The following is a 26,909-nucleotide window of genomic DNA, read 5'->3' as shown; positions in this document are numbered from 1 at the left end:
CGTGGTAATAACTAGATAAAAAAAAACCCGGTGAATGTAGGAGATAATCAAGTCGTCATTACAACGTACTCGAAATTACGAGAATTGTGAACTATTTATTTCGTTATTACGAGACAGAGATAAACAAGTCGATATAGGTAATTTTAAATATATTGCAAACAAAATATGGACCTTAGGAAGCGAATCATGCAACCAATTTACACATTCACCATTCACGACAAGATCGTAAGAACTGAAATATGAACCAAGAAGTGCTAGCAGAGTTTATTGCATGGAAACCAAGGTTGAGAGATGGACGTCACTTTGGACGACAAGTGATTGATAGTGACACAATCAGGTTTCATTAATATATATATATAAAAAAAATGCTTATATCTATATTGAGATGATACACAATGGGTTGGTAAATTCAATTCTTTTTCGGTACACTAATGTCAAGTTACATCAAAACGGCTTCACTATATCCAACAGAGGAAAAACAATTGTTATAATGTACACACGGGAACGACAGTCTACTGATGATAAAGATGATAAAAGATAATCAGGATGAACACTTGTCTCAAATAAATTGGGGGGCGGGGGTGGGGGTGGGGGTGGGGGTGGGGGGGGGGGGGGGGGGGGGGGGGGGGGGGTAACTTCTCTCCAAAGAAGTGTGAGGTGTCGACCTCAGAATTATTTCTGTCCAAGGGAATGTGGGGAGTGTGAGTTGTCGACCGGATCATTTCTGTCCAAGGGAGTGTGAGGTGTCGACCGAATCATTTCTGTCAAAGGGAGTGTGAGGTGTCGACCGAATCATTTCTGTCCAAGGGAGTGTGAGTTGTCGACCGAATCAGTTCTGTCCAAGGGAGTGTGAGGTGTCGACCTCAGAATTATTTCTGTCCAAGGGAATGTGGGGAGTGTGAGTTGTCGACCGGATCATTTCTGTCCAAGGGAGTGTGAGGTGTCGACCGAATCATTTCTGTCAAAGGGAGTGTGAGGTGTCGACCGAATCATTTCTGTCCAAGGGAGTGTGAGTTGTCGACCGAATCAGTTCTGTCCAAGGGAGTGTGAGGTGTCGACCTCAGAATTATTTCTGTCCAAGGGAATGTGGGGAGTGTGAGTTGTCGACCGGATCATTTCTGTCCAAGGGAGTGTGAGGTGTCGACCGAATCATTTCTGTCAAAGGGAGTGTGAGGTGTCGACCGAATCATTTCTGTCCAAGGGAGTGTGAGTTGTCGACCGAATCAGTTCTGTCCAAGGGAGTGTGAGGTGTAGACCGAATTATTTATGTCCAAGGGAGTGTGAGGTGTCGACCGAATTATTTCTATCCAAGGGAGTGTGAGGTGTCGACCTCAGAATTATTTCTGTCCAAGGGAATGTGAGGAGTGTGAGTTGTCGACCGAATCATTTCTGTCAAAGGGAATGTGAGGTGTCGACCGAATTATTTCTGTCCAAGGGAGTGTTAGATGTCGACCGAATCATTTCTGTCAAAGGGAGTGTGAGGTGTAGACCGAATTATTTCTGTCCAAGGGAGTGTGAGTTGTCGACCGAATTATTTCTGTCCAGGGGAGTGTGAGGTGTCGACCGAATCATTTCTGTCCAATGGAGTGTGAGTTGTCGACAGAATTATTTCTCTCCAAAGAAGTTTGGTGTCGACCGAATCATTTCTCTCCAGGGAATGTGAGGTGGCGACCGAATCATTTCTGTCCAAGGGAGTGTGAGGTGTCGACCGAATTATTTCTGTCCAAGGGAGTGTGAGGTGTCGACCGAATCATTTCTCTCCAGGGAATGTGAGGTGTCGACCGAATTATTTCTGTCCAAGGGAGTGTGAGGTGTCGACCGAATCATTTCTGTCCAAGGGAGTGTGAGATGTCCACCGAATCATTTCTGTCCAAGGGAGTGTGAGGTGTCGACCGAATCATTTCCCTCCAAGGGAATGTGTGGAGTGTAAGATGTCAACTAAAGTAATTATCTCCAAAGGAGTGTTAGGAGTGTAAGGTGTCGAAAGAATTATTTCTCTCCAAGGGAGTGTGAAGTGTCAACCGACTAATTTCTCTCCATATGAGTTTTGAAAGTGTGGTGTGTGTATGGTGTCGACCGAATGATATCTTCCAATGAGTGGGGGTTCAGGGATATCGTCCGAATATTTATGTCCAATGACGCGTTTGGGGGTATAGGGTATATCACTCTCGGGATAAAGGAAGTATGTCATACTTATAAGATTGTGTGATTTATTTTATGAATGTGTATTCCAGGTCAAGATTAGCGTCAATACACTATCCCGTATTCCAAACCGGGGCGCACCAGCTCCAAGCTTTAATCCACATTTTATATACTTTACACGTCAAACAATGTACGTATATTTATAAGCAATTGCATGGTTATATTAGTGGCTCAAAATATTTCGGTAAGAAGCTTTAGACCTAACACTGTATGATGTTTAGACATTGCTATTGTTGAAACCGAATTAGAGCAATATAAGGTCACTTATTATAGATATATGTCAAAACCAACACGGACCGCTGTGAGTCCTGATCGGGTCCCGATAGCGTCATTTAATATGATGGTAAGTGATTTAATTTTATTTGTATTTTCCAATACTTCGAACAAAATCGAATCAATAAATTCTTTAACTGTACTTAATTTGATGCATTAAGATTTTAGCGCAAAACTAAATCAAAACATATGATCCGAATGATGAATCAGCGCAGTAACAATGGCTGCTAAGGTAATCAATGTAGATTAACTAAAATTAGCGGAATAATGATTTAGCGGAAAGATCCCATCGCGAAAAACGCTGAGATAAGGTTACCACTAAAGCGTGTATGTTTACAGTAATTATAAATGATGAACTTCTACAAATATGTAAATAACCTACAATAACAACGTCCTGATATATGCATACAAATATAGAGGCGGGACAAGAGAGTTTATTTTGTATGTAGTTTTTAATTGATCACTTATGATTTAAGAGTAAAATTAGGAAGTCTAAAGTACGCAATTTGTGGTACTGAATAAAACTAATACAGCGGCCTCTCTCTCTCTCTCTCTCTCTCTCTTAATTATTTTTATTCGGACAGTGAATTATTTAATGCTACCATCATTAAAGATAAATATAGATAACTCTTTAAAGATTGAATAATCAATTCAGCTTAATATATAAATTAATAATTCTCCTGTACTAAATAAAGTGCTTTAATCAAATTTGGTCAAGAGTATTACATGGAGAAATGATTTCGATGTTTTGCGAAGAAATTATTTGACTTCCTTCCGGATTGGCAGTGTTGACGTCATGTTTGCGATGGAAGTCGTCGAAACTCTTCTTTATGTTTTGGCTGCAAAAGCGTGGTCCGAACGTATGCGATTTATATTTTGAATATAATTTGAACAAAATATTTGAACGTAACTTCCCATACTTTCCCATACTTTCCCGTTCTGTCCCGTACTTTCCCGTGATTTCTCGTACTTTTCCGTGCTTTCTGTTTTTCCCGTAACTTCCCGTACTTTCTCGCTCTTTATCCTCATTAAATATATACCATAATCATTAAGTAATATTTCTAACATGACATAATTTCAGTTGTTCGGATTATCTTGTTCAAAGTCCTTTTGCATGTCCATTTTGATCAATTCTCTATCATGCTTTGTCATGCAGATTTTGTTTTGAATTGAAATGACATTATCAAAACGTTATATCAGTTCGAACAAAACTTCGTACAAATCACACAAGCAGTTTTCATCCGTATTCAACAAGGACATTTTAAAAGCTATCGATGTTGACCCATTAAATATAAGAATATTTTATGTTTTTCAAAATCACCTTAGTCAAACACTCATAAATGTATAGAGAAGGACAATTCTCACGAAGGTGTTATTAGAGAAAACCTTGTTCTCCAAGAATTTTACACATTAAACGTTTATATAGGATATATATACACAGACCTGTCACATATAGACTAGGATATTTAATATGATATAGAATAGAATTGCTATTTATAGACTGAAATACATTTCTCAATATTTCACATTTCAGGATCGCTACTCTCCACTCCCGCACGTGCTGATATACCTGCTGTTGTTTTGTACAACAAACGCGTACGAAGGAGATACTGGAAATGGACGTGAGTAACTTTGTCAGCAAACGATTTAATTTATTTGTAACACACTTTTTATTTGTCTATTTTATCTGAACAGTAGACTTGCTATTGCCATTAAAATGAAACGTTTACTAACGACTGTCTGCTTTGACCACCGTAGAAAATAATTCTGCAATAGATGATAACACTCTTGATATCTAAAAAGAATAGCACTGTATATTATATTTACAAATAAATATTTTAAGCTGTACACATAAGCAAAATTACCCGTGATTATTTCATGTTTGCGGGTAAAGTCAAACTTGTGGCTTGTTATATGGACTTGACCTAATAACTGTAATATTGATACATTTAAAATGATTTGATTTCACCAGCATGGAAATTGGCATTAAAAGTCCCGAGTGGAGTCCAGGCTCCCGGATATTCCAGCATAGAGGACCTATGGAATTCGGCCAATACATTGAACGACAATGATATCGGAGCCATGACAGACTTTAGTTCCGGCGGCAAGGTCTACAAAGGATCTATTACTAACGACTGGGGCACAAAAACAGCTGTCTCGCATGTATGTAAAAATATATAACAATTACCGTGACTTTTAGTGACTTTTCCGTGAAGCCCATGGCCAATACCTGACCTAAGCTCGTAAAAGAACAACAAACAAACAAACACAAAAAACAAAAACAATCAAACAAACAAACAAACACAAAAAAAAAAACAAAAAAAAACAAAAAAAATTTAAAAAAAAACCCAGAAAACCAAAAAAAAAAGAAAAACAAAGAAAAACGAAATAAAACAAAACAAAACAATGCTCATATCAAAGGTTTCAGACTAACTACTCTACCTTCAATGCAAATGTTAAATCCCAGCTTACGTTGCTAATCATAATCACCTTACATTAAAAACATAATGATCTAGACCATTTCATAATATCTGTAACAACAGGTTCAATGCATGCATTAGGTTTCATAACACAATAATCAGATTTACAAATAATGAACAATGTATTCCTTATAATGTGTACTTAAATATTGAGATGTGGTATTTTAGCCTGTTGACCTAAAAACCTATAGAAATAGTACTTAAGTTTTTAGTTTTTTTCTTCAACTTTTTCCTTAGTGCTAAGTAGGAATTAAATGATCAAACATATTTTTTCTTCTGATTATTTAAAGTAATTGTATTACGCAAAATAAAGGCTATGGGGGAAAGCCGTTGGAAGGGGTTAAATATATATTTACAAATTTTAACACACACTACTTCGATTTTGTTTTGCTTTTTTTTGTTTTTGTTGTTTTGTTGTTTTTTTATGTTTTTTTTTTTTTGTTTTTGTTTTTGTCGCACACCCTGATTATACATTAAGCAGAAATTATCATTCGTATTTACATGAAGGAAAGTCAAAATATTGGATTACAAAACACCCTGTTAAGATATAGGTTTATTGTCATTTTACTGCACAAGGAAAAAAGATGACATGAGAGGAAAGATGGCTTTCATGCCGATTGAGTTTAACTTTTTCTCTGGGTTACAGTTTGTACTTGCCTCACTCAGAGTATTCCAATAAATAAACAATTATGTAGCTTAACGTGTACTACTACCTCCTGTGATCATGGTGGCCCACAGTCGTGAAAAGACCATCACCTTACGGATACAAGCAATGTTTGCTGTTTTCCCACTCAGCTCTATACCTACAAAAAATATCTAGATAGCCGAGTAGAAATTAAACTATTCTCTATGGCAAAAACCTCACGAAAAAATCACTCATGACGGCTAAGTATGAATGCATCTCTTATCTAGTGTTCTTGTTCAAAATGGATATTTTACTCAATTACAGGTAAAGCTGTCCGCCTTCAAGGATGGTATCGAGAAAGCATATGTAGTCTTTGATGCTTTCGGCAAAACAAAGACTACCTTCATGGACTGTAACAAAGTTGTCCATTCCTCCTGGTCTGACCTGAAAGGCAACACCTTCAACTATTGTAATATACCGTAAGTTTGAATTTCAATAGGGATTCTTCAGACATTTATGATAGTATGTTTGTTTTCTGTGTTTGTGAACGAATTTCAGAAAGAAGCATTGTTCTGCAGCTATGTTAGAGCATTCGAAATCAAATTACAAGAATATGATGTCGTCCAAAGACTATGACCAGTCTGCGCAAATACAGAATTGACCAATCTTTAAATTGATCGTTAAAACTTTCATAATGATCGTTTCCATTGGCCACGACATTTTTGTTAAAGTTTCAAATGTCTTAAATAGATCTGGAATGTGTTTTTCATTATTCATAATTTGACATTTAACGTCTTAATCTATAAGGTATTTATCATCGTGCATTGTGACCACTCCATAACACTGTATATAGCTAACTTGGGGTAATTTTCCTACCGTACATTGCGGCCCATCCATAACAATATGCATAGCAAGCGCGTTGAAATCACGGTTATATGTTACTGCTTGGGGTTTATAATGGGATTCTAAATTTCATGATTTTCTCAAAAGTGCAGCTTTTGTACATAGTACAGACCATACCAATTAATCAACAGCTCCGTCTAAACCATAAACAGACATTAAAATGTAATTTACAGTGGACACAGCAGCATTGCCCGTACATTCTTCATCAATAGAAGTTACGCTGGCTGTAATAGTGATTACGGGTGGTTTATACTGAAAGACTATGATCAGACTGGCGGCTGTAGTAACTGGGACACTGCCACTGGAAACCCCAAGGTCATGTATTCCGCAGACTCTACATACATCAACTGGGCCTATGGTAGGTGTTCTACTTTACACTGCTCAGAATTTAAATGAGAAGATTTTTAGCCAGCGTGAAATTGATTACGGTGCTCAATTGCTAACCTCGTTTAAAACGATAGATTACCCAGTCAGATTCTGATAAATGCTCCGTTTTAGCGGAAAATGAAATGTACAGATATATTTTTAAGTAATATTGATTTTAGTGTACATTTCAGAAAACAAAAGTCCATTCAGTCTGCAATATAGTTATGTTTAATATACATAAATGAATTATTAACGTTTGGATTTTATTCGATGTGCATTTCAGGAAACCGACAGACCGGCGATTCCTTTGCCATTTTTGTTCTTGGTAAGTATTACTTTAAGCCATTGTTGCCTTTTGCCTGCCTTTATGCTTATTTATATTTTATAAAACGGTCGAGCCCTTATACTCAACGGTAATAGATAACTGTTTTCCTTATTTTGAGTGATAAGCAGATTATTATAGAATTTGATACTGACCTCAAACCATGCTTGTTGATATTTCTAAGAAGATTGTGAAATGCAATGAGGGAAAACGACAAATCTACAATATCCATCGATAATTGTGTTTACAGAATGGAAAATGGTGTTCAAGGGTGTTGACGGAGTCGAGTCCTCAGCCGGATCGCTGTTGGAACTGTGGGATGGTTCTAATACTGAAAACGCCAATGACGTCAGCGCCATCACTGTAACCAAGGCTCCAAGCAAGACTTATAAATCTGCTCTGGTGGAGAAATGGTCTGCACAGCTTGTCGATCAAGTGAGATGTACTTTCTAAATTTCGATCATAAACTACATCATTTTAATTTTTCGATATTCGAGACTGCAAAGAAGACAATCAGGTATTGTTTTAAAGTCTGATAAAATGTTCTTGACATCCAGCTTAGATTACATAACTGGTATCATCATTTCAAGTCACAGCCGAGGATACCTTTGAGTGCCTAACTGTTTGCACACTTCTCCGCCTATAAATTTCAAGCGGTTTAATGTACTTTCAAAATGACGTATTACTATATCATTTAAACATACAAATTTGTATATTTTTTCTCGTATTCTAGGTTCGTTACTCCTACTTTACTGGAGGTACCGAGGTGGCCTACACTGTGTTCAACGGGCGCGGATCCGACAAAAAGTCATGGTTTTCAAATGCCAACATTATCTACTCTAAGTACACCGACATAACAAGCAAGACCAAAGTCGCTTGTTCCATTGACGGGTAAATAATCACAATTCTATGATATAGACAATGAATTTTGTGAGAATAAATAACGAGAATAGCCATTAGATTATTATTACTGGTACATAAGAATGTACAGGCGGTCGTTATATACAGGTGGTCGTTAGAGCAGGTTTGACTGTATCTGGGTATTTTCACTTGAAATAAACATTTATTGTTTATTCAATGATTTATTTATTCGTTTATTTATTTACAGGGACAGTACTCGCAAATTCTCCATACATCACAGATACGATGGCTGCCCCAATGACGAGATTTGGATGCAGGTTCTAGACAAACGTGGTGGTGGCGCCCCCTGCTCCTGGGATCAGAACGTGAGAACACGGCCTTATTTCCTCTATAGTGCTGGAACAACGGTCGTCACGGCTCAGTCAGGTAGGACGCATGAATACTCAAATATTTAAGACGATGTCAGTACTGACAGTACCTATAACTCCAATCGTCATGAGAGTGAGTTTTCAGGATTTTCCACAGGGATTGAAATGGTTTTTATTATTCTCGCAACGTTTTGATTTTATTCCGTCAGATTTAATATTCTTTTAAAAGACACATTAGATAATAGGTGGAATAACGACTGTACATCAGGTAGTTTGGTTAACGACTGTACACCTGGTCGTTTGGAATAACGACTTCACACCATTGAAATTATCAACATTTTCACAGATGTTAATTAGCTAAAAATCCAAACCATAATTACGCAACTGGAAACAACGAAGGTAACCAATTTATAGTGATCACGACATCAATGGCAAGAGTTTTGCATTTAAAAAAAAAAAGAATCCGAAAGAAAACGACTATAGAAACATAAAAAAAGTTCCCGTAATTACGTATTGAAATTAACGATAGTTAAAAAACAAAACCTTTCTTCCACAGGAGGTAATTGGAACAGCGCCGGTTTCCCAGCAGCAGAAACCTTGGGCATCTTCATCACAGGTAATATTCTTTATATAATTACAGATAAGTTCGGTAATAAGTCTTTATCAACACGAACGTTTTCTTATAGGCAACGTCTATCGCATTTTGGTTTTGTCTTATTATCTTCTTTTTCTTTCCTTTCTGTCATTTCGTTAATGCGTTGTATGATATTAATTTCACCTCCTGTTGTGTTGTATAAGGCTGGACCCCGGTGATGAAGCTGGCTCACGGTCAGAGTATTGGAGGGGCTGCTGATGTACGTGACCTTTGGAAGGGAACCTACACAGTTAACGAAGGGGATGCAAACGCCATGTCAATTGCGGCTGGGACAAAACCCTACAAGTCTTCAATAGTGGACAACTGGTCGGACTACTACATCAGCGCTGTACGTTACAATCCTCCTCCTCCTCCTCCTCAACTGTCTTTTTTATTGAGTAATCGATCTTTAGATAAAACTTACACCTCTGTACATGTGTAAATGTCAAGATTCTAGTAGAAAAAGTGTTTTTTTATTATAGCATTATCAATGCATACTATGATATTTCCGGTAAATTGACCACTTTCACGAAATCGAGTTGTCTCCTCTATTCTTCCACAGACTCTTTTGTTGTTAAAATAAAGAACATCGGGCGTTTATGATACCTAATGAGTTGTTTGAAAGCTTTTCACCGGACCAACAATGGCGATTAGTATACATTAAATAATTTGTTTTGGAACCATTGATATATAAGAAGGAACGCTCATAAAGTAAGTTAGAATATCTAAGTATACGGTAATGTTAAAATTTTGTCTCGTAGGTACGGATATCATTTATTACCGGAGGAAAAGAGAAAGCTTTCGTCGTCTTTGATGCTCATGGTGCTGACAAGAACAGTTGGTTTTCCAAAGCTAGAGTTCTGTACTCGTCCTGGAATGATCTTGGTCCGACTTCAACCACAAACTTTGATGCCATTGATGGGTAGGTAGAGTATGGTTGCAATCGACATTTCTCGCATATATATACATTATACAATCACTTTGAACGATGATATTACTTGATGTGCAGCCACAGTACCATTTAACTTCAAGCAATTATTTGACACGAACCGAGGCCGAACCCCGCCAAGTCATGGTAATGGTAGATTAGCTTCTGTCTCTATAATGAGCTCTATAATTGTGCGTCTAATGCAATAGTGATCAAACTACGGGAGAAAACCTAGCGTAAACGCTTTTCTGTGCAACTCTTTACAAATCTATGGTAACGTCAATTTGATTATTATAACTTTCAGGAATCTTTATCAAAGGATGATCTTAAAGGAGAAACATATATCTATAATTAAATTTGAATTTTGAAGATCTAAAATGTGTATACATATTGAAATATCGTCAGTTTTGATAACGAGAATGAAATTGCGATGACAGCTTAGGCATTACGTCATTCTGCAATAGCAAAGCATGTTACAGGACTGTTAAGACATTATGATGCAACATTTTGATAAAACAGTTATTGTTTTTTCATATCAATGACGTCACGTGATCTGACGTCATATTAAAAACTCAAAAAGCTAATACATTATGTGTTCATACAGGCATCAGCCTCATGGGCGTAATTTTTACATGAACCGTAATTATGGCGGATGTGGAAGTGATGCTGGATGGTTCATCGTGTCGGAGGTAACCAGCTACGGTTGTAGTTGGGAAACGAAGACAAACGTCAAGCCTTATTACTTGTACAGTGACGCAGCAGGATATGAACTGTCTAATAGTGAGTAAAATAATGTCATAATGATAGATGAAAAGTTATGATAATACTTATACAGTAATAGAGCAGGATATGAACTCTTTAATAGCGAGTAATATATAATATGTCATAATAATAGATGAAAAGTTATGATAGGGTATGTTTCAAAATCTCATTACTGACTTTTAATTTTAATTTTTCTATTGTGTTGTTACCACCCTCATATCAGATTAGTGCTCGTGTGAGTGAGGACATCAGGACATTTAAAGCTTTCAAACGTTCTTTACTATATCTTGTCTAAGGAACATTAGAAATCTCATTGTTATAGTAATAAAGGTCGCAAGCTTTGTTCGTGCTGTTTCTATAAATAAAACAGTTCAGTCGTACGAATGAAATCAAAACTTCGTACGTTCGTACGACTTTTTATCTCATTGTTTTTTTTGGGTGTAAGACTTGTTTATGTTGTCCGTTCGACTTTTATCTGGTTTTTGCGATATATGTATGACTTTAATTCTGTTCGTTCGATGTGTTTGCATTTCTTGATAATTTTTTTCCGGCGAATATGCGTTTAAAGTGATGTCGAAATTAGGACGTTTTTTCAAACACACTTGATATTATTCATAAAATGTCGTTTACTTTTCTTATAGATCAAGTATTGGCGGAGGTTTTTGCCATCTCGGTTTGTAAGTATTGAAGTTCAATTTAAGACAGTTTTCCCCGAAAAAATGTTTTAAAATGCTTCTTAATGTGTCCTCTAGATAACAATGTAGACTTTATGAAATGGAAAGATTTAAAATTGGTATTGTTACCTAACTTAAAGCGACCATATCTGTAGATTTCATACTCATTAAAGCGACTATATCTGTAGATTTCATACTCATTAAAGCGACTATATCTGTAGATTTCTTACACATTAAAGCGACTATATCTGTAGATTTCATACTCATTAAAGTGACTATACATGTAGATTTCTTACACATTAAAGCGACCATATCTGTAGATTTCATACTCATTAAAGCGACTATATCTGTAGATTTCTTACACATTAAAGCGACTATATCTGTAGATTTCATACTCATTAAAGTGACTATACATGTAGATTTCATACCCATTAAAGCGACTATAACTGTAGATTTCATACTCATTAAAGCGACTATATCTGTAGATTTCTTACACATTAAAGCGACTATAACTGTAGATTTCATACCCATTAAAGCGACTTTATCATATTTCATACTCATTAAAGCGACTTTATCATATTTCATACTCATTAAAGCGACTTTATCATATTTCATACTCATTAAAGCGACTTTATCATATTTCATACTCATTAAAGCGACTTTATCATATTTCATACTCATTAAAGCGACTATATCTGTAGATTTCATACTCATTAAAGTGACCATAACCATAGACTTTATACTCATTAAACGTCGATCTTTTATAAATAGATAGACTTTAACTACAAAGCCGTGCATCATTATATATCTTGAACCCATTCAAAACATTGTTTAATGAGAACGAACGAATTCTAATGTTAGTCTTTTAAAAGTAGAATTTGATATGGACGACTGTGTACCTCATCTTGTTTGGTGATATTATTATATAAACTAAATAAAAACTCATAGCTCACGAAAAAAAAAATTAACAAAAGAATATCAAAATGTTACCGTACTTTGGGATAATTTGGGGTCACCAAAATTTGGCGTTTTTTTTTTTTGTTTTTTTTGCTAAAAATAGGGTGGTTAAATATTGGTGGGTCAAATTTTGGCGTTTACCATCATGTGTCTTTAATTTTGGCACTTACACATTTAGTTATTTAATTGATATGTTTGTTCATTACGCTACGAAAGTCTACATATTTAGAAGCCATGTCACGTGTATACAGGGATTAAAAGCTCTGTGGCCAAGTGACAAGATTCCATCACCTACCTGAGATATAGCCTTTGTTTGAAAAGGTATTTTCTGAGAACATATCAGTATAAGCCTTTTGTATTTCGTCTCACTTGGTTGCACAGGAAAACGTGCAGTCTTCGCTTTGTAAGTTAACACAAACTAATTATAATCGATCGAGCGAGACGCGATTTTTTTTCGAGAAATTTTGGTGTGTTTAATTTTGGCTCATTCAACCTAGGCGCCAAATAAACCAAAATATAACCACATCCAAAATATCCCAAAGTACGGTATCTAAATTTCTAATGACATAAACATATTTTTTTTACATATTTGTGCAGCGATGGACATGTGCAATCCCAATCGTTGTGGTAACGGCGCCACCTGTATTGATCTCGGGGCAACATACGAGTGCGCATGCAGCGGAAACTACTTTGGAACAAACTGCGAAAACTGTAAGTGCAAGACATCAGTAACAACAGGAAATAGAATAAAATATATTGCATACTCGAAAATTTTCGTTTGGGTACATTTGAGCTTATTTTGAGCTGATCATACTTCATTTAAGTTTCCTTTGCTTTATTGTTTGAATCACAACTTTTTTTAGCTATATATTACCAGCATTGTTATTTTTTGGCAGAAAATATTTGGTATTTGCATCCATTGATGTAAAAACTATTTTTCAATTTTACTATGGATTTTTAACAGTAAACGGTGGATTTTCAAACTGGAGTGCCTATGGAGCATGTACGATGACATGTGGAAGTGGAACTAAGACCAGAACGAGAACATGTAACAATCCATCACCTGTAGGAAGTGGATCAGCCTGTGTTGGAAGTACCACAGATACCACTTCCTGTAATATTGCGTCATGCGCAAGTAAGCTTCCTGTGGAAATTTATCTTATTGCATTGTTTCAGCTTTACCATCTACACATTCACATCTTCTGTAGAATGCAAGATAGGGTGGGGAATCCAGGTTGAGTGAGATATGTTTTTATCAATAATTTATTTGATGAGAGGGAATACGACGTCATATCGCTGCCCTGTGGCTTTTCGAAGATTCAAAGGAATGTAAAATGTTTATAAACTGATAAAAGCATCCATTTTGATATGTCTAACGGGTGATCAAATTTGAAATAACCATAATACAAGAAGGCACAGCTAGGCCTTTATCCTAAATGCTTTCGACTGTTCTTGGAAAGTTAAAGTCAGACATGCTTTTGGGATACTATTTAGTCCAGAGTCAAAGTCAATGAAAAATTGATTCCAAATGTCGTTTGCGAAATTTTGAGTACTGTATCCGCTCCTTTAAACGTTTCCCCTTTTCCAAATTTGCTGTTTATACTCTTTGTGCTTCCATTGTCCATTCTAAACTTAAGGAATACATTAATTATCTCAGTAATGCAATATTTAAGCTATTTTATAAGAGCGATGAGTTCAAATTCTCAATTAACAAAAACTTTCTATTTCTTGATAGTAATCTCCTTGCTTCCCCTACCTACGATGTTTGCATGTCTCAATATCTTCCTCCCTTTATCAAGTTATTACGTTTTAAATTCGACACCATGATCTCATTTTGACATACCCTACTGCCGTATGCGATATGAAGTCAAACATGTTTGTTTCTTGTTGATATGGCTTGTGGTTCTTTTGATTCTATTGTCACCACCCTAGGTCTCACCGAATGTGACTTGAATTTGACTTAGATTCGTATGGTGGGTGTCGTCGAAGAAGCAGAAAAAACACTTCTTTCGGAACACTCGTCTGAATACCCTCGTCCTTTTTCATTGGTCTCCATGTTAAGCTGTTTTTTTCTTCGTATTTTGCCCTCTTTTATAGGTTTTTGGTGAGAATTAAGGTCTCTTTATCATGTGTGTATTCTCTATTGTTTAGATATGAATAAAATGCCAGTGTTCTTATATCTGTAATCAGTTTTCACCCTAGCGTATCTCATAACAAAATACATATTTTCGTTTGAGTGGACATATGGTGCATGGTCTCCGTCATATTGCTTTCGTCAGTAACGACTGTTCGGCCACCCTCGGGAGTATTCAAATGTGTTTTTGCTAAACCTTCCAAATGCTTCTACTGGAATCCAAGTAATTGGCTAATGAAGCAGTTTTATCCTATAGTTAACGGTGGCTGATTACCTTGGCATTTAAAGCACGTTTTTCTTTAAAGTTAACGGTGGTTGGTCCTCCTGGGGCGGATGGGGATCCTGTTCCAGAACTTGCGGTGGTGGAACTCAAGAGAAAACCAGATCATGCACCAACCCTTCGCCACAACATGGTGGCGCCAATTGTCCGAATTCCGGAACAGCCAGTCAATCCTGCAACACCGCCAGCTGTCCAAGTAGGTACCATGGTAACAATGCCAAGTGATGCTAAATAGTGGATAACGTGTTTTGGTGACTTGGATTGGATATTCGTAATATCTTTCGTTTATATTACACTTTTCGTTTTCTTTATAGTCGATGGTGGTTGGTCCTCCTGGGGTGGATGGGGATCCTGTACCGTATCATGCGGTGGTGGAAGTCAACAGAAAACCAGATCATGCACCAACCCTTCGCCACAACATGGCGGCGCCAACTGTCCAAATTCTGCAACAGCCAGTCAAGCATGCAACACGCATAATTGTCCGAGTTAGTAATTTTCCTCGTTTGATAGTTTACATAATAACGACTAATTACAGGTTATTACAATTAAAACGACAAGGTTTATACATTAATCGCCAATCTCTCCCAGGGTGCATTGCGGTTCCCTTCATAACAAGTGTTGTGAAGGGAACCGCAATGCACTCTGGGAGAGATTGATAAATCGCTAGGAATAAACTCAACTGTTTTTCTCCATCTGACTCCAATAGAACCTCGTCACATCAAATTGCAGTACAATGTATTTGTGAAAATTACAGAATAGTGAAATATAAAGAAAAATCCAAATTTGCTTCATATCAACACCTTACATTGTATGTTAATAAATGGTGGTATCGTAATAGTCGATGGTGGTTGGTCCTCGTGGAGTGGCTGGGGATCCTGTACTGTATCCTGTGGTGGCGGATCTCAACAGAAAACTAGATCATGTACAAACCCGTCACGGCAGTATGGAGGTGCTGACTGCGCCAACAATCCAGCCACCGCAACAGCAAGCCAGACTTGTAACACACACAATTGTCCAAGTAAGCATTCCTTCTATTGCCAATATTCAGGTTTTTATCTTTTATTATTATTACATTTTACGGCGGTAAATAAACGAAATTGTATTTAGTCCTTCAAATGCACTTTCACTTGAAGAAATTGGGCAAATTATGACATAAAGAATTTGAAAAAATTGGTACATTATGGTAGTAATTTTTTTTCCACCTGGTAAGAAGTCCAGTCACCAATGGGGAGTCAATTGACAAATGAAAATACAGCAATTTGACGCTTAAATTGTCAATAAGAAAGCAACACTGAGTCACCTACCTTCCTGGGAAATGGTATGACCTTTAACTGCTGTTAGGAATTCAGGTCAAAATCAGCGTGCTAATTAATTGAAAAATTAATAAAAGCTAGATAACATCCACACGGAAACTATGTAAGGGCCCGAGGCCGTTGCAAATCTCTATTCCCTAATTAAGAAACTCTGAATGTTTGTTGAATTTTGTCAGCTGGTTTTTTGAAAGAGATGTAGATTACCAAAGTGATGCACAAAGTAAAAGTGGACACGACACGACTTTGTGTGGTTCATCATATAGGGTACTTTGAAAAGTCACACAAGATTGACAACTTGGCCTTTAAAGGACAACCGGAATTTGGTATATGACACACCTCCTAATAGTGGTTTACAATTATGCAAAGTTCCATGCATCCTGCTATGACTGGTTATAAAGTTATGAAGCAGAGCCCAAAGATTTTCGTACGAACGGCCAAGGTCGACTTGTGGGGTATAGTGTTTTTCGGCATAGCCGTATAATATTCTTTTGGCCCCGGATATGACGCGACAGGTGGCGTTACTGGTCAAGATGAAGTATGTGATTGGTCAATGTAGCGGTAAATGCAACATGCGGATACGCAGTTAAAAACGAAACAAAGTTAAGATTGAATGTTCAAATGACACAGTAATAAAATCATATTCCTGATTCAAATGCAGTCTTATTATCACCAGAAATGATTCAAAACTTATCTAAGTTTGTTATCCGTGATGAAACGCAATAGTTCGTTGATTTATTTCACCAGCAGTTTTACATTATAACCACCAGCATTAAAACTACGCCGTTAATGTTTTTAAAAGATATTTCTTGTTTTATTTATTTATTTTTTTTTTTTGTCGACCGGTCGACTTGTTGGATGTACCCTGAAAATCAATCAGAATTTCAAAATCTGTTTTTACTTCTGTTAAATCCGTCTCTAAAAAGCACGTGCGCAGTGAAATTTAATGTTGAATTATGGGGGAAAAGAAAATTACTTCAAAATTCGTCTCCTACTGGCGACAAAAATATTTTGATGTGATGCATCGGCGAATGTACCCCACAAGGATGTTGAGTGAGTACGGACGGACGGACAGACAGATACCTACAGTGCATACGACGTCCGACACTATATGACGGAGTCCTAGTAACATTTAAACTATTGAAACATCCCTGTTTAAAACTGTATGCAAACGTCTTTTTTAAGAGATGTCACAAATGATTTTAAAGATGACAAAGGAAGCTATTTTCTATCATGGTTCATATTTAATGATGTGATATGAAATTCTTAACAGTTGACGGCGGATGGACATCGTGGGGTGGCTGGACTACATGTACTGTGACCTGTGGAGGCGGTTCACAAGAGCGAGTTCGTTCATGTACAAATCCAACCAAACAGTACGGCGGAGCCGATTGTCCAAACCTCAGCACTGGGGCCACTTCCGTCCAGGCATGTGGCACGATTAACTGTCCAAGTACGTAACGGTAGTTTCGTAAAATGTAAATATAAATATCCACAGAGATAGAACGTTTTATTTAAGTATTTCTTTTTGGTCTTGATTTCTTTGTCAAATGAATTTTAAAGTCTTATTCCTGACACAGGAGTCTGGTTATTACTAAAATTGACTTATTGGTTTATTACAGTTGACGGCGGCTACGGAAGCTGGATGGCGTGGGCGTCCTGTTCTGTCTCGTGCGGGGGAGGTACCCGTAGTAGAGGCCGTCTCTGTGACAACCCCTACCCTCAGTACAATGGAGCTCAGTGTGTCGGGCCTGATACTACCAGTGAGACGTGTAACACACAAGTGTGTATCAGTAAGTAACATCTACACCACATACAAGTGTGCATCAGTAAGTTACCTATATACCACATACAGGTGTACATAAGTAAGTCACCTCTATACCACATACAGGTGTACATCAGTAAGTTACCTCTATACCACATACAGGTGTACATCATTAAGTTACCTCTATACCGCATACAGGTGTACATCATTAAGTTACCTCTATACCACACACAAGTGTACATCAGTAAGTTACCTCTATACAACATACAAGTGTACATCAGTAAGTTACCTCTATACAACATACAGGTGTACATCATTAAGTTACCTCTATACCACACACAAGTGTACATCAGTAAGTTACCTCTATACCACATACAGGTGTACATCAGTAAGTTACCTCTATACCACATACAGGTGTACATCAGTAAGTTACCTCTATACCGTATACAGGTGTACATCAGTAAGTTACCTCTATACAACACACACGTGTACATCAGTAAGTTACCTCTATACCACACACAAGTGTACATCAGTAAGTTACCTCTATACCGCATACAGGTCTATATCAGTAAGTTACCTCTATACCGTATACAGGTCTATATCAGTAAGTTACCTCTATACCACATACAGGTGTACATCAGTAAGTTACCTCTATACCGCATACAGGTGTACATCAGTAAGTTACCTCTATACCAGATACAGGTGTACATCAGTAAGTTACCTCTATACAACATACAAGTGTACATCAGTAAGTTACCTCTATACAACATACAGGTGTACATCAGTAAGTTACCTCTATACCACATACAGGTGTACATCAGTAAGTTACCTCTATACCACATACAGGTGTACATCAGTAAGTTACCTCTATACCACATACAGGTGTACATCAGTAAGTTACCTCTATACCACATACAGGTGTACATCAGTAAATTACCTCTATACCGTATACAGGTCTATATCAGTAAGTTACCTCTATACCGTATACAGGTCTATATCAGTAAGTTACCTCTATACCGTATACAGGTCTATATCAGTAAGTTACCTCTATACCGTATACAGGTCTATATCAGTAAGTTACCTCTATACCGTATACAGGTCTATATCAGTAAGTTACCTCTATACCACATACAGGTGTACATCAGTAAGTCACCTCTATACCACATACAGGTCTATATCAGTAAGTTACCTCTATACCACATACAGGTGTACATCAGTAAGTTACCTCTATACCACATACAGGTGTACATCAGTAAGTTACCTCTATACTACATACAGGTGTACATCAGTAAGTCACCTCTATACCACATACAGGTGTACATCAGTAAGTTACCTCTATACCACATACAGGTGTACATCAGTAAGTCACCTCTATACCACATACAGGTCTATATCAGTAAGTTACCTCTATACCACATACAGGTGTACATCAGTAAGTTACCTCTATACCACATACAGGTCTATATCAGTAAGTTACCTCTATACCACATACAGGTGTACATCAGTAAGTCACCTCTATACCACATACAGGTCTATATCAGTAAGTTACCTCTATACCACATACAGGTGTACATCAGTAAGTTACCTCTATACCACATACAGGTGTACATCAGTAAGTTACCTCTATACCACATACAGGTGTACATCAGTAAGTTACCTCTATACCACATACAGGTGTACATCAGTAAGTTACCTCTATACCACATACAGGTGTACATCAGTAAGTTACCTCTATACCACATACAGGTGTACATCAGTAAGTTACCTCTATACCACATACAGGTCTATATCAGTAAGTTACCTCTATACCACATACAGGTGTACATCATTAAGTTACCTCTATACCACACACAAGTGTACATCAGTAAGTTACCTCTATACCACATACAGGTGTACATCAGTAAATTACCTCTATACCACATACAGGTGTACATCAGTAAGTTACCTCTATACCGTATACAGGTGTACATCAGTAAGTTACCTCTATACCGTATACAGGTGTACATCAGTAAGTTACCTCTATACCGTATACAGGTGTACATCAGTAAGTTACCTCTATACCGTATACAGGTGTACATCAGTAAGTTACATCTACACTACATACAGGTGTACATCATTAAGTTACCTCTATACAACACACAAGTGTACATCAGTAAGTTACCTCTATACAACACACAAGTGTACATCAGTAAGTTACCTCTATACCACATACAGGTGTACATCAGTTAGTTACCTCTATACCACATACAGGTCTATATCAGTAAGTTACCTCTATACAACACACAAGTGTACATAAGTAAGTTACCTGTATACCGTATACAGGTGTACATCAGTAAGTTACCTCTATACCGTATACAGGTGTACATCAGTAAGTTACCTCTATACCACATACAGGTGTACATCATTAAGCTACCTCTATACCACATACAGGTGTACATCAGTAAGTTACCTCTATACCACATACAGGTGTACATCAGTAAGTTACCTCTATACCACATACAGGTGTACATCAGTAAGTTACCTCTATACCACAGACAGGTGTACATCAGTAAGTCACCTCTATACTACACACAGGTGTACATCAGTAAGTCACCTCTATACCACACACAGGTGTACATCAGTAAGTCACCTCTATACCACATACAGGTGTACATCAGTAAGTTATCTCTATACAACACACACGTGTACATCAGTAAGTTACCTCTATACAACACACGTGTACATCAGTAAGTTACCTCTATACAACACGCACGTGTACATCAGTAAGTTACCTCTATACAACACACACGTGTACATCAGTAAGTTACCTCTATACCACATACAAGTGTACATCAGTAAGTTACCTCTGTACCACATACAAGTGTACATCAGTAAGTTACATCTACATCACATACAGGTGTACATCAGTAAGTTACATCTACATCACATACAGGTGTACATCAGTAAGTTACCTCTATACCATAGACAGGTGTACATCAGTAAGTCACCTCTATACTACACACAGGTGTACATCAGTAAGTCACCTCTATACTACACACAGGTGTACATCAGTAAGTTACCTCTATACAACACACACGTGTACATCAGTAAGTTACCTCTATACCACACACACGTGTACATCAGTAAGTTACCTCTATACCACACACACGTGTACATCAGTAAGTTACCTCTATACCACATACAGGTGTACATCAGTAAGTTATCTCTATACCACATACAGGTGTACATCAGTAAGTTACATCTACACCACATACAAGTGTGCATCAGTAAGTTACCTCTACACCACATACAGGTGTACATCATTAACTTACCTCTATACCACATACAGGTGTACACCAGTAAGTTACCTCTATATCACATACAGGTGTACATCAGTAAGTTACCTCTATACCACATACAGGTGTACATCATTAAGTTACCTCTATACCACATACAAGTGTACATCAGTAAGTTACCTCTATATCACATACAGGTGTACATCAGTAAGTTACCTCTATACCACATACAGGTGTACATCATTAAGTTACCTCTATACCGCAAACACGTGTACATCAGTACTTTACCTCTATACCACATACAAGTGTACATCAGTAAGTCACCTCTATACCACATACAGGTGTACATCAGTAAGTTACCTCTATACCAGATACAGGTGTACATCAGTAAGCTACCTCTATACAACACACAAGTGTACATCAGTAAGTTACCTCTATACCACATACAGGTGTATATCAGTAAGTAACATATATAATCTATTACAGGTATATATTTCAAACATCTCAAATAGTGCGACATGGTCAAAGTAACAAGATAGAATATTACATGGGTCTGTTCCGTGGACAAGGATATCTCAACCATTCGAGTAGAATATTACATGGGTCTGTTCCGTGGACAAGGATATCCCAACCATTCGAGTAGAATATTACATGGGTCTGTTCCGTGGACAAGGATATCTCAACCATTCGAGTAGAATATTACATGGGTCTGTTCCGTGGACAAGGATATCTCAACCATTCGAGTAGAATATTACATGGGTCTGTTCCGTGGACAAGGATATCCCAACCATTCGAGTAGAATATTACATGGGTCTGTTCCGTGGACAAGGATATCTCAACCATTCGAGTAGAATATTACATGGGTGTATTCCGTGGACAAAGATATCTCAACCATTCGAGTAGAATATTACATGGGTCTGTTCCGTGGACAAAGATATCTCAACCATTCGAGTAGAATATTACATGGGTCTGTTCCGTGGACAAAGATATCCCAACCATTCGAGTAGAATATTTCATGGGTCTGTTCCGTGGACAAGGATATCCCAACCATTCGAGTAGAATATTACATGGGTCTGTTCCGTGGACAAAGATATCTCAACCATTCGAGTAGAATATTACATGGGTCTGTTCCGTGGACAAGGATATCCCAACCATTCGAGTAGAATATTACATGGGTCTGTTCCGTGGACAAAACTCTCAACCATTCGAGTAGAATATTACATGTGTCTGTTCCGTGGACAAAGATATCTCAACCATTCGAGTAGAATATTACATGGGTCTGTTCCGTGGACAAGGATATCTCAACCATTCGAGTAGAATATTACATGTGTCTGTTCCGTGGACAAGGATATCTCCATCATTCGAGTAGAATATTACATGGGTCTGTTCCGTGGACAAGGATATCTCAACCATTCGAGTAGAATATTACATGGGTGTATTCTGTGGACAAGGATATCCCAACCATTCGAGTAGAATATCATATGGGTGTATTCTGTGGACAAGGATATCCCAACCATTCGAGTAGAATATTACATGTTTCTGTTCCGTGGACAAGGATATCCCAACCATTCGAGTAGAATATTACATGTGTCTGTTCCGTGGACAAGGATATCCCAACCATTCGAGTAGAATATTCCATGGGTCTGTTCCGTGGACAAGGATATCCCAACCATTCGAGTAGAATATTACATGGGTCTGTTCCGTGGACAAAGATATCTCAACCATTCGAGTAGAATATTACATGGGTGTATTCCGTGGACAAAGATATCTCAACCATTCGAGCAGGAGTTCTGCTGGACAAATTATAAATAATGTTAACCAAAGGATCCAAAAAAGAAAGTATTTGCCAAAAAACCTGACAATTTTTTTTCGCATGGACATTAACACTCTATAGGAAAATGGACTATTGGGTAGGGGCATACCACGATCTCTCTAATAGATACAGTGTGGTTTACTAATATGGTTAATACATTTTGGTGTCGGGAGGGGATGGGTTGGTTTCCAAATTTCATGAACGGCAAATAAAATGCCGAGGCCACAGTATAAAAAATGTGCCCTGTACAGTTACAAAGTGTTTTATCTGGAACCGTGACCCGACCCATAACAAAGCCACACAATCTTCCAAAATAAAAAGGTTTTTGTACCCGATACCCAAATTCCGAATGTAACAGGAGAGGAGGAAATGTAGCGGCCAGACCGGGGTTCGAACCCGGGACCTCCGAACACTAGCCGGATGCTCTACCATTTGAGCTACCTGGTCACCGATGATCGACCCAGTCCAGTCCCGCTACACACCTCCCTCCTTTTTTCTAAGTCTTCGCCCTTGAAGACACACGAGACCCTTATACCAACACCGTGGGTATTTTTAGTTTGGCGCCAATTTTGTAACAGGAGAGGAGAAAATGTAGCGGCCAAACCGGGGTTCGAACCCGAGACCTCAGAACACTAACCGGATGCTCTACCAATTGAGCTACCTTGTCACCGATGATCGACCAAGTCCAGTCCCGCTACATAAGAATATCCCAAGGCGTGACAACAAAGAGAAGCATTGGCTACTGTAAACTTGTACGACAATGAAATCATTCGCGGAACCTTCTCAGTGGTAGCCCTGGGCCATTTCAAGCGAATTCGGGTATAACATACTCATTATTTCAATGAGTGATATTTACGGGTAGAACGTTACCAATGTTAAATTCGTGTATGACTGTGTCATAAGCGAGGCTAATCACGATTCACACATTGACAGATAGAAAAAGTCCAAGACTATTCGCTTCAAAGTGACTTTGACAAACTATTTCAAAATGGTTTGGCATGAAATGAATCTAAATTTTACTGAATATAACGTTGACTATATTTATATTTTTGTTACTTTTGTTGACATGATGAATGCATTTTAAAAACCGATATGTTATAAGGCCGATAGATGCGTTTACACTTTCGTTATTCATACACGGTCTGTGACCCATTTCCCACGAAATAAAGTGTTCTTTCTTTTCTGCTTTATTTTTTTTATCGAAGCAGATACAAGCTTACTCTAATTGGAATTTGTTTATCTGTGAATAAATATGCATGTGAAAACAAACAAGCGCATCTCCCTATATCAAAGCACAGTCATGCTCTATAATCCTACTGCAAACGTATTTGTCCCTTCCTCTATTTATAGATTCTACCTCTGCCAATGATAATTTTTTGGAAAAAAAACAGCAAAAAAAAAAAAAAAAAATGGAATAAAATAAAAAGGTTTGTAAATTTCCCGAAGAAGTCTTCCAAAAGTGAGATGTTTCCATGATGATAATAATAATCAATGCATTGAATTAAATAATTTTACAGTTGACGGCGGATGGGGTGGTTGGTCAGCATTCGGAGCATGTACAAAGACCTGTGGGACGGGTGTCTACTCGCGGTCGAGGGCGTGTGATAGCCCTCTTCCGGCCAACGGCGGAAATCCCTGCAGTGGAGCTTCTAGTGAATTCTCCGACTGTAATACGAATGCTTGTCCTGTAGCGGCAGCTGGGGTTTATCAACAAGTAAGACACTTCCTTTGTCATTTCTGATTTGATTGTGATGAAGCATCATTCTCACAACATCCTCTCTTGTATAGATGTAGCAACTATATGTACCTTGCGTAAACTGATATTCCACAGAGGTGGATGTATCGCCTTTGTCTACGTAATAGAAATTGATTTCATGATACTATCATGTGAGGCAATTATACATGTGTATGGTTGACATTTTAACCTCATTTTCAAACATGTTGTTGTTGTTGTTGTTTGTTGTTGGTATTGTTGTTGTTTGCCGTCGTGTGACGTAGGTATATAGTAATTCAAACACTGGTAAACGCACATGTTCTTTAATTTTGCATATATTGCATTATTTTCAGATAATCCTCTCTGCACTTTCACATCATTGAGCTCCAGTTATAAGGATGTAAAAAAGAAAGTTTTCAAACTTGTACTTTCAGTTTTATGTTATTTTTCAGTGACTTAAGAAGTATATATCGTTATGGTCTATATTGGCTTATACCGATATATATTGATGTATTGCTATGTTTCAGCTTTGTCCATCAAACTGGTTTACATGTGAATCAGGAGCTATGACCTGTATCATGTTAAGTATGAAATGCGACTGTTCCAATGATTGCGACGACGGAAGTGACGAAACGACCGGATATGCCGGATGTGACCCAGAACTGATGGCCATGTGCGAATCTGGTGCAGGTAATGTTTTCCAGAGAGTAATCCAGAGCTACAGGTGTGTTACCTAGAGAGTAGTCCAGAGATACAGGTGTATTATCTAGATGGTAATCAAGAGATACAGATGTGTTATCTAGAGAGTAGTCCAGAGATACAGGTGTGTTATCTAGAGAGTAGTCCAGAGATACAGGTGTGTTATCTAGAGAGTAGTCCAGAGATACAGGTGTGTTATCTAGAGAGAAGTCCAGAGATACAGGTGTGTTATCTAGAGAGTAGTCCAGAGATACAGGTGTATTATCTAGAGAGTAGGTCATAGCTACAGGTGTGTTATCTAGAGAGTAGTCCAGAGATACAGATGTGTTATCTAGAGAGTAATCCAGAGATACAGGTAAGTTCCAACGAATCATTTCCTTTCCTAACGAAGTACTCGGGTTTTGCCGATTCCATTCCCTTTCACGGTTCTTTTTGTCAGAATCTGTCTTGTGTTTTGGTAGGATCACGTATTCGGCGTTCCGCCATTTTGTATAGACTGATAACCCGCCCGTTGCATTATGGGACAATTTGGCATAGAAACTTAGTCTGTCGGACCCAGTTATTATTTTTGGGAATTTCCCGTATACTTTCATAAATACACATTTTCCCCCAGTTTTTGTTTCGCAATAATTTGTTAGGTATATATTAAGTCTGAAAACTGTAAAGAGCTCGAAATGTTAACATTTATTTTGGAGTATGTGACTAAAATCTTGAACTTCACAGTAAAAATGTATTTGACAATGTGCTTATTTTTTGTGTTTTCAGAACATACACTGGCGTCCTTTACTCTGATTGTCCTCTGTCTGGTCGCCGCTATATATAAGAACTTATAATCAACAAATGGAATCCGGAGCCATGGTCAAGACCAAACCAGGACCACATTTGCCATGAGGATGAACTGTTTTAAAGTATTTTTGTGTGTGGAGTAAAAACTGGAACCGTGTTGTTTGAAGAAACTATACGATATATCTTTTTGTCCTGACATGAGTGTTATGTAAATTTCTTTCTTAATGTTCCGGAATTTAACCCTCTACAACATTGTCCTCCTTAGTTATTTACATTCACTGCTCCGGGTATATCATACATATTAAATGTAAAAAAAAAAAAAAAAATTAAATAAAATAAAGGAAAATTCATAAATGTCCCTGTCCATCTCAGTCGGCTACGTATATACGATCACCTCTCTGAGTGGTTGGCCTACACGTGAAATAAACTCTTGTGTAATTCATAAGAAAATTTTTACTTTTTTTCTGTTGAAATGTCGATATCCATACCGCCTTATATGTTACAGATCAGGAGCGTCTTCGACGATATTTCATATCTAATATATTGTATATTTGATTCATTTCACGGGGATCATTTTTCGCGTTTGTTCAAGTCAGAAGTATCCCGACACTTTATCACTAGCCCTCCACCCCTGGGTTGCGAGTTCGAAACCTACTTGGGGCAGTTGCCAGGTAGTTACCGTAGGCCAGTGGTTTTTCTCCGTGTACTCCGGCTTTCCTCCACCTCCAAAACCTGACACGTCCTTAAATGACCCTGGCTGTTAATAGGACGATAAACG

At 37.7% G+C, this 26,909-nt stretch overlaps 1 protein-coding gene across 1 annotated transcript in view; it reads left to right on the top strand.

Moving 5' to 3' along the window:
* Positions 1-26,581, top strand: part of LOC117324562 — a 53,780-nt gene extending 27,199 nt beyond the window's left edge. Inside the window, exons 25-48 of the mRNA XM_033880480.1 lie at positions 2,476-2,545; positions 4,010-4,097; positions 4,448-4,638; positions 5,905-6,059; positions 6,657-6,841; positions 7,133-7,174; positions 7,422-7,606; positions 7,905-8,062; positions 8,280-8,458; positions 8,957-9,016; positions 9,199-9,383; positions 9,796-9,956; positions 10,567-10,742; positions 11,366-11,401; positions 12,953-13,066; positions 13,320-13,490; positions 14,795-14,965; positions 15,084-15,254; positions 15,608-15,787; positions 17,353-17,532; positions 17,702-17,872; positions 24,450-24,646; positions 25,174-25,336; positions 26,111-26,581. Coding sequence (XP_033736371.1) covers positions 2,476-2,545; positions 4,010-4,097; positions 4,448-4,638; positions 5,905-6,059; positions 6,657-6,841; positions 7,133-7,174; positions 7,422-7,606; positions 7,905-8,062; positions 8,280-8,458; positions 8,957-9,016; positions 9,199-9,383; positions 9,796-9,956; positions 10,567-10,742; positions 11,366-11,401; positions 12,953-13,066; positions 13,320-13,490; positions 14,795-14,965; positions 15,084-15,254; positions 15,608-15,787; positions 17,353-17,532; positions 17,702-17,872; positions 24,450-24,646; positions 25,174-25,336; positions 26,111-26,178 — 3,457 coding nt within the window. The 3' untranslated portion in view covers positions 26,179-26,581. The remainder of the gene's footprint in view (positions 1-2,475; positions 2,546-4,009; positions 4,098-4,447; positions 4,639-5,904; positions 6,060-6,656; positions 6,842-7,132; positions 7,175-7,421; positions 7,607-7,904; positions 8,063-8,279; positions 8,459-8,956; positions 9,017-9,198; positions 9,384-9,795; positions 9,957-10,566; positions 10,743-11,365; positions 11,402-12,952; positions 13,067-13,319; positions 13,491-14,794; positions 14,966-15,083; positions 15,255-15,607; positions 15,788-17,352; positions 17,533-17,701; positions 17,873-24,449; positions 24,647-25,173; positions 25,337-26,110) is intronic.
* Positions 26,582-26,909: the final 328 nt, after the last annotated feature.

This window comes from Pecten maximus, chromosome 3 (assembly GCF_902652985.1).
Source record: "Pecten maximus chromosome 3, xPecMax1.1, whole genome shotgun sequence".
Taxonomy (NCBI): Eukaryota; Metazoa; Mollusca; class Bivalvia; order Pectinida; family Pectinidae; genus Pecten; species Pecten maximus.
This window is presented reverse-complemented; position numbering and strand designations above follow the sequence as displayed.